Raw genomic sequence first — 11,869 nt, 5'->3', positions numbered from 1 at the left:
ATGAAGTTGAACTCATTTCGATGCCCGAAACCTCTAATTGTGCGGACAATAGTTCATTTTTGTCTAGGATATTTCAAACACTTTCTGAATCCACTCTATTCCTTTGTAAGGCATTTTCAGGATTTTGGGAGTGTACGATGAATCATAATAATGTAAACAAAATGTAAACCAGCCGCAAGATACTGTTTATTATAATACTATTAGTATTCTTTCATAGGAATTCGATAATAAATTAGTTATTACATATTTACAATAAATATTATATATAATGCATTCACACATATATTTATATACAAACAGGCAAAACTTAATGTTGTCTCTTACATTCTGACGGTATATATTACATTTCTAGACATACATACTCGCTTCATTCTTAACACTTTTCACAAATACACAAATAATTAGTCTTGATCTAGTAAAGTGGTATCACCAATCAAAACTTGACGACTACTATCAATATTACAGTTTTGGAGTAGAAATTATTATAATTCTAATTTTACGTTTAGTCGCTCTTGCAATAACATTTTGCTCACAAACTTTATATTTACGCTTGCAAAATTGTTCGAAAACTATCTCCGAGTATATTCCGAGAATTACAGTACTGTATACAGTTTATTACTAGAAGTGTATTTAGCGGTTGAATACTATAAAGCGGAAAGCATAATTTACAAAATAATTAATACATCAATACTCCCGTCATATAGACAAATCAAAACGCTTCGTCTTAAAGAATTACAGTTAAATTAGGTTTCGTATCTGCCAATACATGAACATAATAATGTATTTTCAGCACGAGAAACTTGTTTAAAAAATAAATGCAATAATTCTCCGACGATGGTGCCTGGGTCTATTTTGACCGAAAGTATCAACACCGTCATTTAATTACTCGCTTTCTGACGGTTAGGTTGAAGCAATAGCTGACATTAGAAACGACGGAAAAACTGATGAGTGGACGCGAAGGACTTTTAAAAATATATGGTAAATATGGAGAAATGACTTTGTGAATGGTGTTAAGTATCGTCAATTGTACCGTTGTAAGAGAGATCCGCCCGACCGAGGACTCAAAATGACATCAACAATGTCGTGGTAGTATTGTTAATTTCATTCTGCTTTCACACCTTCGATTGTGTTTCCTTTCTTCGTGTGTCCATTTTCCACCGTTGTCTCTGTCACGGATTTATCTTTACTTTCCGTTACGGGATCGTTCCACTTCTGAATTTTGCATGTGCCAAACAGAACGAACACAAGATTTCCAAGGAAGTAGATGATCGCTGACAAGAAGAATATATTCCTCCATTGCAACACGTTTGACTGAAACATAATGGAGTATTGGTAATAATATTGAATAGAAGTGTCTGATCGATGTGATATATCCATCGTCATTTGTATAAGCATTGGAAGTGTAATTAATGAAACATGTACTCGTATGGTAATCGCTTTTCTCGTGTGATTAAAAGATACATGTCTTAAAAATATCTTTCACCACATGGTGTCATGTTTGACGCCATTTCAATGAAAAAAATGTCGCGTGTACTTCAGTAAAAGTTTCATTGAGACAAATCATTAGAAAGAACAGGGTACAGTGTTTTCTCGATATACGTCAACAACTCGGGTCTAGCCAGCGACATATATCGTCCAGGAGATACTATTTATACGTCATACCCGATCCGTATTATGTTTACACTCCGGATAGTTCTGTATTGTGGTAGTGGGGATAGTTCTGCGACTGTTATCAGCCAGGTATTTGCGACATATATCGAGAAAAGACTGTATCGGAGCGGCAATGGTTCTAGGTATAGTAATTTGGTCCACTATGATATCCAAAGATTGCTGAAGTCTGTGCGATTTTGGATAGGCATCTTGTTATACGTAGATATAGACGAGGTTAATGCAATCGTGTTTGTGAACAAACGCCTCGTGGTTACATTGAGAGAAGAGTTATTTGTTCAACTAAGTAGAAAATTAGTTATTTCGACGTAAGAGTGAAAGCCGTTAATTTATCTAAACGTAAGTAATTGCAAGTCCTATTATATCATCACAAAGCTTACTTATTCATCCATAATTTGCAGTTACAATTTTAAGAGGTTATGTTAGATTTAGGTTTCTGTACAATATCAAACATTAAACATTAAACATTTGTTCCAATTGTCGTTAAGAAAGCTAATGGTCCAATGTAGGAAACTAGCGGTTCAATTTAGGAAACCGGTTTCCCTATTTGGACCGATGACGCGATTTCTTTTAATTCATTTTTCACGGTTATAAATGTTTTTTAAAATTTAGTAGATGGTATTATTTTGAAGGTACACTTAGTGAGATTCTTTTCTACTACCTAATTTTTATTGACACTTCTTATGTATCTCTATATACTGAAACATATAAAATTGGTCCAAATTAGGCTACCTTCCACTACATGATGAAAGTGACATTTCGGTCCGGAAGTTTGCGCATATATCGAGGCGTTCCGGTAGCTGTGTACTCACCGGTTCCGTGACAACGATGCTCGCAACCAACGGTGCCAAAATGCTGCAAACGTTTGCAACTGTGTTTGTAATGCCCATTAGAGTGCCGGCGAAGTTTGGGCTGAGATCCATGTGATTCACGTTGTGCCCACAGTATACGGAAACGTTACTGGCAACAGCGACTACTAGAATCGCCACTGCGACTTTGGGGTGATCCTGGTCGACGTATCCAAGGCCGATTAAAGCTATTGCTGGAATCCATTGACCGATCGAATTGCAAATCTTCCTCGAAGCTCCGACCGTGACGATATTCTTTTTGATAAGAAGGTCCGAGACGTAGCTGGTCGGAAAACTGAGAATCCATGCCGTAAGATAAGGCAGCGCGGTCAGCATACCGTTCTAAAGACAATGTAATTGGCACGTCAGTGATTAATTATTAATTGAAAGTTCAATTATTAATTGAAATAAATTTAGATCTTTATGTGTACTGTCTTTTTATTCTGAGGTTTACTTCGACTTCCCCTTGACCTTGAATCTCGATAAAAATATTCTGCCCTATAGTTAGAGATTTCTGAACGATCCGAGTTCGATTTCATCGCCAGTTTAATTTAACCAAGAGTGTTTCTGACCCGCTTGTTCTATAATTTATTGACAAGTAGAATTTTCTACGTTCTTCTAGTTACCGATTTGATGTCGAACTGTAAGACGGATGCCATGTATGACGGGATTTTTGTCAAAAGCATCCAGAAGCCCCAATTCTGTGCAGACTGTGTGATCAACAGCGCCCACATAGGAATGCTGGTAAGCATTGCTCGCCATGGAGTAGGTAATTTCTAAACATTAGACGAATTGAATGTTAGTATTCTCGACATGTTGAAATTGTTGAAAGAGAAAAAGCATATTCAACTAACTTCTGTTCCGAACAATTGGATTGGATAAGTTTTATTTTGCATAAAAAAAAAAGTCAACAGGCTAGTAATGGCACAGCAGTTTGAAATAGTATCGACTTTGCGTACCTCTTCAGTTTCAGTCACTCCGAGACTGGTCTCAATGTACTCTTTCTCGTCCTGAGGTATGGCTGGATGCTCAGCTGGCGATTCTTTGCCAATGAAGTAGAACAGTATACCTGTTAGGATAGTTATGCCACCCCAAACGTAGAAGCAGCTAGGCCAGCCTGCATGGGAAACTGACAGTAGACCGGAACTGAGCAAACTGATGACGTTTCCAATCCAACCACCAGCGTACACAAACGTCGCTGAAACAAACGTAACCGCGTTTATGCGTTGATGACGAAACGAGTAACCTTTCAACGAAATGATCTTCACCCCTTCAATGTGGCCGATGACAGATTAAAAAAGAGACATGTGTCGAATATTTTTCTAAGAACTACCTCTCGCAAAAGTTTTATTACAATCGACTTATTGTGACTTGAACACGCGGAACCGCCGTTGACACGCAAAGAAGAAAGTCATTGAAAATATTGACATATAACACATAAGACACACATGACACATAATACACACAATATTGACACATAATATTGACACAAGTTATTGATGTATGACATATCAATGTCATTTACATATCACGTCAGCGCTGAAACGGTACAGTGAATTCTCGATATATGTCAATAACAGGGGTCTTGCCAGCGTCCTGTATCGTACAGGAGACATGTCCGAGCCGTGTTATGTTTACACTCCTCGGCGTCCGAGGTCTCTCAAGCTTCTATACACCGCGGTAGTGGGGATAATTCCGCGACGTTTATCATCGAGGCCTCGGCGACATATACGGAGAAATCATTGCGTCACGAAGACATGTGAAATATGTTTAATGCTTACACATTCGACCTCGCTCTTCCATAGGTACCCACTTCGAAAGAAGTGTGTGAAGAGAAGGTAGCACAGTGCCTTGGCAAAATCCTGCGATTACTCTTGAAACGCATACTGCTTCCCAACCGCTATACTTTGCTGCCGCGGGCACGAGGAGAGTAACTAAGCCGCAAATCAGCAGCGCGATCGAAAACAGCTTTTGAGCCCCCCAATGGTGGGCGATTATACTTCCAATAATTTGCGTGCACACGTAGCCCCAGAAGAACGAGCTCAGGATTATGTCCTTCGTCGAATTGTCCCATTCGAATTGCTGCAAGACAAAAACAAACGATATTAGAAGGCTACTGTGGTGTCCCGATGCACAATCTCATATAATTAGTGGCTCGCAATCTTAATCGGAACAACTTTTTTGTAAATGGACAGATAGATCGACTTCAGTTCTTCTGCCAAGCTGAGATGGATGACATGTGGTGAGAATTTTTGAAAAATTGCGTTCAGCCCGAATTACGAGAAAAAATAGTAAAAGTTTTAAAGATGTGTTTTGCGGATATGTTAGGTACATGCTGAAAATTTCATCGGAATTGATTAATTGGTTTATGAGTTATAAATGATTAAAAATGGTGGAAATCACAGTTTTTCACGAGTTTCAGCCTATTTTTACCGTTTTGTTAAAGTGCCGATTTAAGGAATCATCGATATTGAATAGTGTTGTTTCTTTTTTTGTAAATATCTATCCTTATTTATTGTATATTCAATACATGCGCGCGCACATGACGAAGCGTTCAATTCCACTAAGCGACCACTACTTGCAAAGTTCTCGTCAAAAGAGGATCATAAACCAGTGTTTTGGAAAGGTCTGCAATGCTGCATAGTAAAAAAGGGGTGTTTCATTTCGAAGAATCACGTTGACCTTGGCGTGATCTTTACATGTCCGTTCAGGGACATACGATCGTTCAATAGGACTTTTAAAACCTTGAAACTTTTGTCGGAAACATTTTTGGGACTCGTGGGGGAACCTATAGATTTACTGTAGAACAACCCCCAACCGCGGAATATTAAGATTAAAAAAAAATTAAAATAAAAGGAGATTCATACTTCAAAATCAGGATTTGCAGAGGCAGCATTCGTCATTGCTTCCAGTGTCACGGATGTAGTAACTCGAACAGCGTAACAGCACATAAAACCCAAGGCCATCAAAGAAATTTGCACATGTCTACATCCGAACCAGGCTGCAAATCATGAAGGGCATGGTAAATAACTATAATTTCACCGGATCTCGTCGAATCAAAACTAAGAAGGGGAAGTCTTGGTATCTAAATTTGTCATTACAAATTAATCATTAATCAGGGTGTACAAATTAATAATTTTTTCTACTTGAAAAATCAAAGTTTATCTTGATAAATCCTTGAAGACACCACCTACGAGAAGAGCTAATAACACCAGTGTGTGCAAATTAAGGTATAATTAAGTAATATTACGTTTTAATTTAATATTGTTATACAGGGTGATCGGTAACTGGTGGTACAAACGAGAAGGGGGTGACTTTACATAAGAAAATAATATTCTATTAATATGATTCTACGTAAGAAAATTAAGAATAAACATTTTTTCATGTAAGGCTTTGTTTTCGGAGAAATAGTGTTTGAAAACTCGGCGAGCATGAGTGCTATTGAATAGAAACCGTCTGACGCGGTCTGTTCATGACCTACCTGTTCTACTTACAAATGCTAACGCGAACTTGACGGACTCTCAAAGCCGAACAAATTTTATTCAACATTTTCGTCTTATTTGTTTTATATAAAACCAGCCCCTTTCCGATTTTGATACCAGTTACCGATCTCCCTGTATATTAGCATTGCTAATATTTATATTATCGTTATTAGTATGGAAACACGTTGAGACGATGAGTGAAGTGGAGAAACCATCCAAAATGTGCCAGTTTTTATTTATAAAATTAAATTTACGGCCGAAAATCTAATTACTCCACGCGACAAGGTGGTCCTTCGATTTGCGGATGCCGTGGGTAGAGGCTAGATATCATGTTTCCATTATCTTAACAATGATTCATATATGTTTCATATATTTCAAGAGAATTCATAGAATTACATTAACTAATACTCAATTCATAATTTTGTTTTGAAGTAATGTCATTTAAACTATGCCAGGAATAAATTATTTATCATGTCTGATTTGTAAAAAAACTTGATTCTCTGATTAGATGTAATGGAAGAGTAAAATAAACATTTTTTTCGTATTGTCTTTTCTCTATTATTTTATCTGATAAAAAGATGATTAAATTTCTTCTTTTATTTCCCAGCAAACAGATCAAAGTTTAAGGAGGAAGCAAATTGGTTGAATAAATAACAAATAGAGCACGCAGAAAATTATTTGTAACCAACAATTGATTTCATTATTTAAATAACATATTTAGGCTTGTTGAAATAACGCATAATATATTTCCTAAATTATTTGAACTCCTAATTACAAATAAAATTCTATTTGAATCAAGGTATCAATAGAAATTTATTTAATTTTGCCCAACACAAGAACAATATCATTCAAGCGTCTAAAGACAGTTACCTGTTCGTTTACTATATACAATACAAATGCGTGAATTTACAATGATCGTAGTAAATCCATTTGCACTTGATTAACTGGGAAAATTCATCAGTATGTTATTATGCTCATATAACATCGGCGAACCGCATGGCCTATTTCAGTGGTCAGCCGATAAATGACCAAGTATCAATTCGATCAAATAATATGTTTGATTTAATAAACGATAGCCGATAAGATATTGGCGATAAGTTTCAGACAGATTTATCACATTGATCAGACTCTTCTTTTCAATATTACTATCAATGTTTCATTATGTTTCAGTCAAACGTGTAGCAATGGAGGAATATATTCTTCTTGTCAGCGATCATCTACTTCCTTGGAAATCCTGTGTTCGTTCTGTTTGGCACATGCAAAATTCAGAAGTGGAACGATCCCGTAACGGAAAGTAAAGATAAATCCGTGACAGAGACAACGGTGGAAAATGGATTCACGAAGAAAGGAAACACAATCGAAGGTGTGAAAGCAGAATGAAATTAACAATACTACCACGACATTGTTCATGTCATTTTGAGTCCTCGGTCGGGCGGATCTCTCTTACAACTGTACAATTGACGATACTCAACACCATTCACAAAGTCATTTATCCATATTTTCAATATATTTTTAAAAGTCCTTCGCCTCCACTCATCAGTTTTTCCGTCGTTTCTAATGCAAGCTATTCCTTCAACCTAACCACCAGAAAGCGAGTAATTAAATGATGGTGTTGACACTTTCGGGCAAAATAGACCCAGGCACCATCGTTGGAGAGTTATTGCATTTATTTTTTAACCGAGTTTCTCGTGCTGAAAATACATTATTATGTTCATGTATTGGCAGATACGAAACCTAATTTAACTGTAATTCTTTAAGACGAAGCGTTTCGATTTGTCTATATCACGGGAGTATTAATGTATTAATTATTTTGTAAATTATGTTTTCCGCTTTATACTGTTCATCCGCTAAATATACATCTAGTCGTAAACTGTATACAGTGCTGTGATTCTCGGAATATACTCGGGGATAGCTTCCGAACAATTTTGCAAGTGTAGATATGCGATTTGTGGGCAAAATGTTATTGCAAGAGAGCGACTAAACATGAACTTAGAAGTTCTACTTTCTGTTGCAAAATTTTAAGATTCATGGTAATCTGATGCTTTTTTGATCGAATAACAATGTTCTGTAAAAACGATTTCATTTGTTCGATGTTCCTCCTCACTGTATACTATTATGAATATTTCATTCGCTTATGACAAGATTGAGTTGATGAAATTAAAAATAGCGGGAGGACCTATTTTCAATCGATTAAAATTATTAAAGAGACAAGGAATTTTCTGTTTGTTGCAATTGGCGAAGAAAATTTTTATTTCGCGTAAAGGTCGACAAGATCTAATTACTGCTATTGTTTTGATAAACATCGTGATGAATCATGACCTCTGTACCGTGCGTAGCGGTGCAATCTAAATTTAATTTAAAATAGGCGGGAGAAGAAAGTTCATTTAGTTTATCGGGACTTGAGTGTTGACCCGCGTCGTCGAATCGGTCTCGGAGGATGCGCAAACAGAAAGAGCGATTCTGCCAGTTACACTTATCGGCGCGCATGCACTCGCGCAGAGAAACAACCGCGACATGTGTTTGTGTTGCATTCCATGGCCAAGCAATGCACGGAATGCGGACGAGCAGATCGTTCATTTCACGTCTCTAGGACATCGCGAGAAATCTGACATTGAGGAATCGTTGACGTCACGTTTTGGAATTCAAAGCGATACGTCACGTACGTATGCTACACGCGTTGCACGAAAATTCATTATCTTGTGCCGCGTTGCTTGCGATCGTACGCCGTGCTTCGAATAGTCCTTGCGGTTCGACAACTCCAAGTTCGAACGTACTTTAAATAGTTAATTAACGGCCGTTTCACTGGTTATTATTAGACTGCGGACCTGTATGCGAAATCGCAGGATTCCTTGTAGCGAACAATCGCGGATTGTTCAACAAACCAAAAACTGAGACGTTCAGTTTTGTAATGATATTCATGACTGTTTCAAACTTCTTGCGTTTAGCATGTCGTTAGCAAATTTGGTAAATCCAGCAACGTGAAAATTCATTTTCAATTCTGGACTAATAATTCGGATGTAGGTGACATGGCGACCAAAGTGTTGAATCTTGTTGATGCACACGCACTCACACGTGCAATAAATGCACAAAGATAGTCTCGTCTAGTTATCATGAGTGCGCTTTGTTTATTTTCCGAATCGACGTGAAAATTCACCAATTTGCTGTTGCAACTCGATTTCCTCGGAAACAAAGTCTCGTACGAAAACATTTTATTCCACATTCTCGAATTATTTTTCGTTTTATATAGAATCACCCCGTTTTTATAATTGGGTAACACAGAATCGGGTGACACTTCTGGAAGAGGATGCAGCAGAAACAGTTCCCTAAAGACGCTTAAAATTTCACGTTTGCTTATGCGAATATCTTAGATGGAAAAATGTCTGCCGAAACAACCAGACACTCTACGGAGCAACATTAAAAAATTCCAGCTTGTATCGCGGCGAAAAAAGATGGTTTCGCAAGCGGGAAATCCCCAGCACGTGAGAACAACGATTTCGAATTAGAACAAACAAGGCTAATCTTTGCAGAAGTTGTGACAAATAGCCCCTTATCTGTGATTAGTGTCACTCAATCAAGATCGGAGTGATTTTGCACATGATCTCGATCGGATTATCGATACATCCGTAAAGTGTGTGCGCTCGCGCAGACTATGATTCCTGGGCAAATGACAGTTTCCCGAAAAGCGACGAATGATTCTCAGACGATTCGCGAGAAAGTAGAACAATTTGTGGCCGCGATAACGATCGTGAACCAGCAACCGCGCCGGTATTATTGTTTTCCGATGGACTTTCGGGAAGTATTGCGGAACCCGCCGTCTCTGTTGTGCTGTCTACCGAGTAGATTTGCTGATCGAATCGAAAAATTCGAGAAACAAGACTGCTGCTGAATACCTTCTGGTTTTGTGGCCGGTATCTTCATTTTTTCCGAGATGGATATAACGGATACCCTCTTCATGCTGTGCGAGTGCGTCATGTTGATAACAGAATCGGCTCGCGCCGCACGATATTCTTCGGTAGGGTCGAGTTCTGAGCTAACTCGCGAAAAAGACACTACGATCCATCAATCAGTTGATCGTGGTTTTATAGTCCATCACCGAAAAGGGAGTCTCCCACTCTTCTTGTCGAACTTGTGTGCTCGGCGAGCGTGTACGTATAATAAGTGTACAACGTGCACAGACACAGAGACACCGCCGCGTGGTTATCACATTTTCTTCGTTATGTAATTAAAACGACTAATATAATTTGTTCGAAACCGCAACGATAATGTTGAAGAATATGCCCGTTGCAATCGGGGAAACGCACGACGATAAGTAAACGACGACTACGCTGCGGTAGTTATATAACGGTCTGATCGGTTAATAAAATTTAAATACAATTCCGAGAGTATCGGGACCGTAGCAATTGTTAACAAGAAAAAACTACGACTGAGAATACACCTTGCAGAAATAGAAGCCGCTGCTCATAGATTAAAAGGCAATTTTGTAATTGCAATGGTCAAACGTTCGATATAAATCAGAATGATTTGTGGGACGATAAATCGTGCACAACAGAAAACAATCTCATCGCACAGATACCGATACTTGGCAAAAATTATGACGTCACGCTAATCTCTTAATGTAAATGCCGCTGCTAGTGATTTGTGTAAATTTATCATCTCGTCGATAATGTACACACACATATATCTGTTAATGTGAAAACCGAGATTCGAGATAACCCAATTTCGAGTGCCAGTATTTCCAAAACAACGGTTTTCTATTTTTATTTTATAAAAAAATAAAAAAATAAAAAAATTGGAATTTTATAATTGGAACAGCAAAAAGATGTTTATACGGATTTTGAAAATGTTCATGTTTGTGAAACTGCAAAAATATAGCAAAATGAATAGCAAAATAATATCTACAGTAAATGTGAATCATAAATATTTATTCCGTGTTCTTACGACACATACAATATTCACGGAACGATTACTTCATCTTGTAGCCCGAGGTGATCTCAAGTTTTAATATTAATGTCTTTCATCAAATGATTAATTAACATTTGGATATTAACGTTAGTATCTAAAGCCGGGTATTCAAGTTTCAAACGTGATTTTCGAATTATACAAATTTGCCCAGTAAAATTAATTTTGAAATCCCGTTTCTAAAACTGGACAAACCCTTGCACCCACGAAATTTTATAAATAAAGAATGAATTAAATTTTACGAAGTATCGATGAATAATATTTCTTTAATTTGTATTTCCTATGAGCATACCATTTGCGGTAATTGCATTATAGAATTCGTTATAAATGCGGCATTACGCAGCACCGTTGGTTAATCGAAATTGCTACGCTTCGGTTTACAATACAAATATTATAAATTAATATTGAATTGACTAAATATTTCCGTTATCGTGCATTTAATGATTTTTACAACGAATCTTTAGCTTGGCACTTTGTTTTTCGATAGATATCGAGTAACAAAAACAGTCGAATAACGGGAATCCATATCTCGGTTCTTGTAATCTATTGTTTGTAATTTGTACACGTGTTATTTCACTCCCTCCGAACTCACAATAGCGTTAACGCTTACAAAATAAGTGTCAGCGTCGTCCATTTTTATCTAAGAAATTTTTTCATGATTCACCAGCTGGGAAATGGAATCCATTTTTCTTTTTGGTCGAAAATGTTACAAATTGAAGTCTGTAAGAATGTTAAAAAATTTTTCTCATGATTATATCCACCATAGAGTTAAGGGTTGAAGCTTCCGTAAAATGTGTGTAAAACAATTATGTGAATCACAGTATTAGCATAAAAATCGTACGAAATCTGGAGAAATTCAATTTTGTTATTATTTAAAGGAATATATGTATACGTACCAGTCGTGCTTAGCGC

At 37.2% G+C, this 11,869-nt stretch overlaps 1 protein-coding gene across 3 annotated transcripts in view; it reads right to left on the bottom strand.

Annotated features, from left to right (window-relative positions):
- The window catches only part of LOC143355157 (putative inorganic phosphate cotransporter), a 53,407-nt gene extending 43,129 nt beyond the window's left edge, over positions 1–10,278 (bottom strand). For 2 of the 3 annotated variants that reach the window (XR_013082456.1, XR_013082455.1), the window contains exons 1-7: positions 9,889–10,278; positions 5,384–5,517; positions 4,298–4,598; positions 3,476–3,714; positions 3,143–3,292; positions 2,481–2,858; positions 549–1,311 (exon numbers count right to left, since the gene is read on the bottom strand). Coding sequence is in view for 1 of the 3 variants with exons in the window: in XM_076789727.1 (XP_076645842.1) it covers positions 1,102–1,311; positions 2,481–2,858; positions 3,143–3,292; positions 3,476–3,714; positions 4,298–4,598; positions 5,384–5,517; positions 9,889–9,970 (1,494 nt within the window). In the remaining 2 variants the exon portion in view is untranslated. Of the gene's footprint in view, positions 1–165; positions 1,312–2,480; positions 2,859–3,142; positions 3,293–3,475; positions 3,715–4,297; positions 4,599–5,383; positions 5,518–9,888 lie in introns of those variants that run through there. The other variant, XM_076789727.1, reaches the window with a different exon arrangement.
- Positions 10,279–11,869: the final 1,591 nt, after the last annotated feature.

This window comes from Halictus rubicundus, chromosome 6 (assembly GCF_050948215.1).
Source record: "Halictus rubicundus isolate RS-2024b chromosome 6, iyHalRubi1_principal, whole genome shotgun sequence".
In the NCBI taxonomy this organism is placed as follows: domain Eukaryota; kingdom Metazoa; phylum Arthropoda; class Insecta; order Hymenoptera; family Halictidae; genus Halictus; species Halictus rubicundus.
Note: the sequence above shows the minus strand (reverse complement) of the source record. Positions and strands in the feature narration are given on the sequence as shown.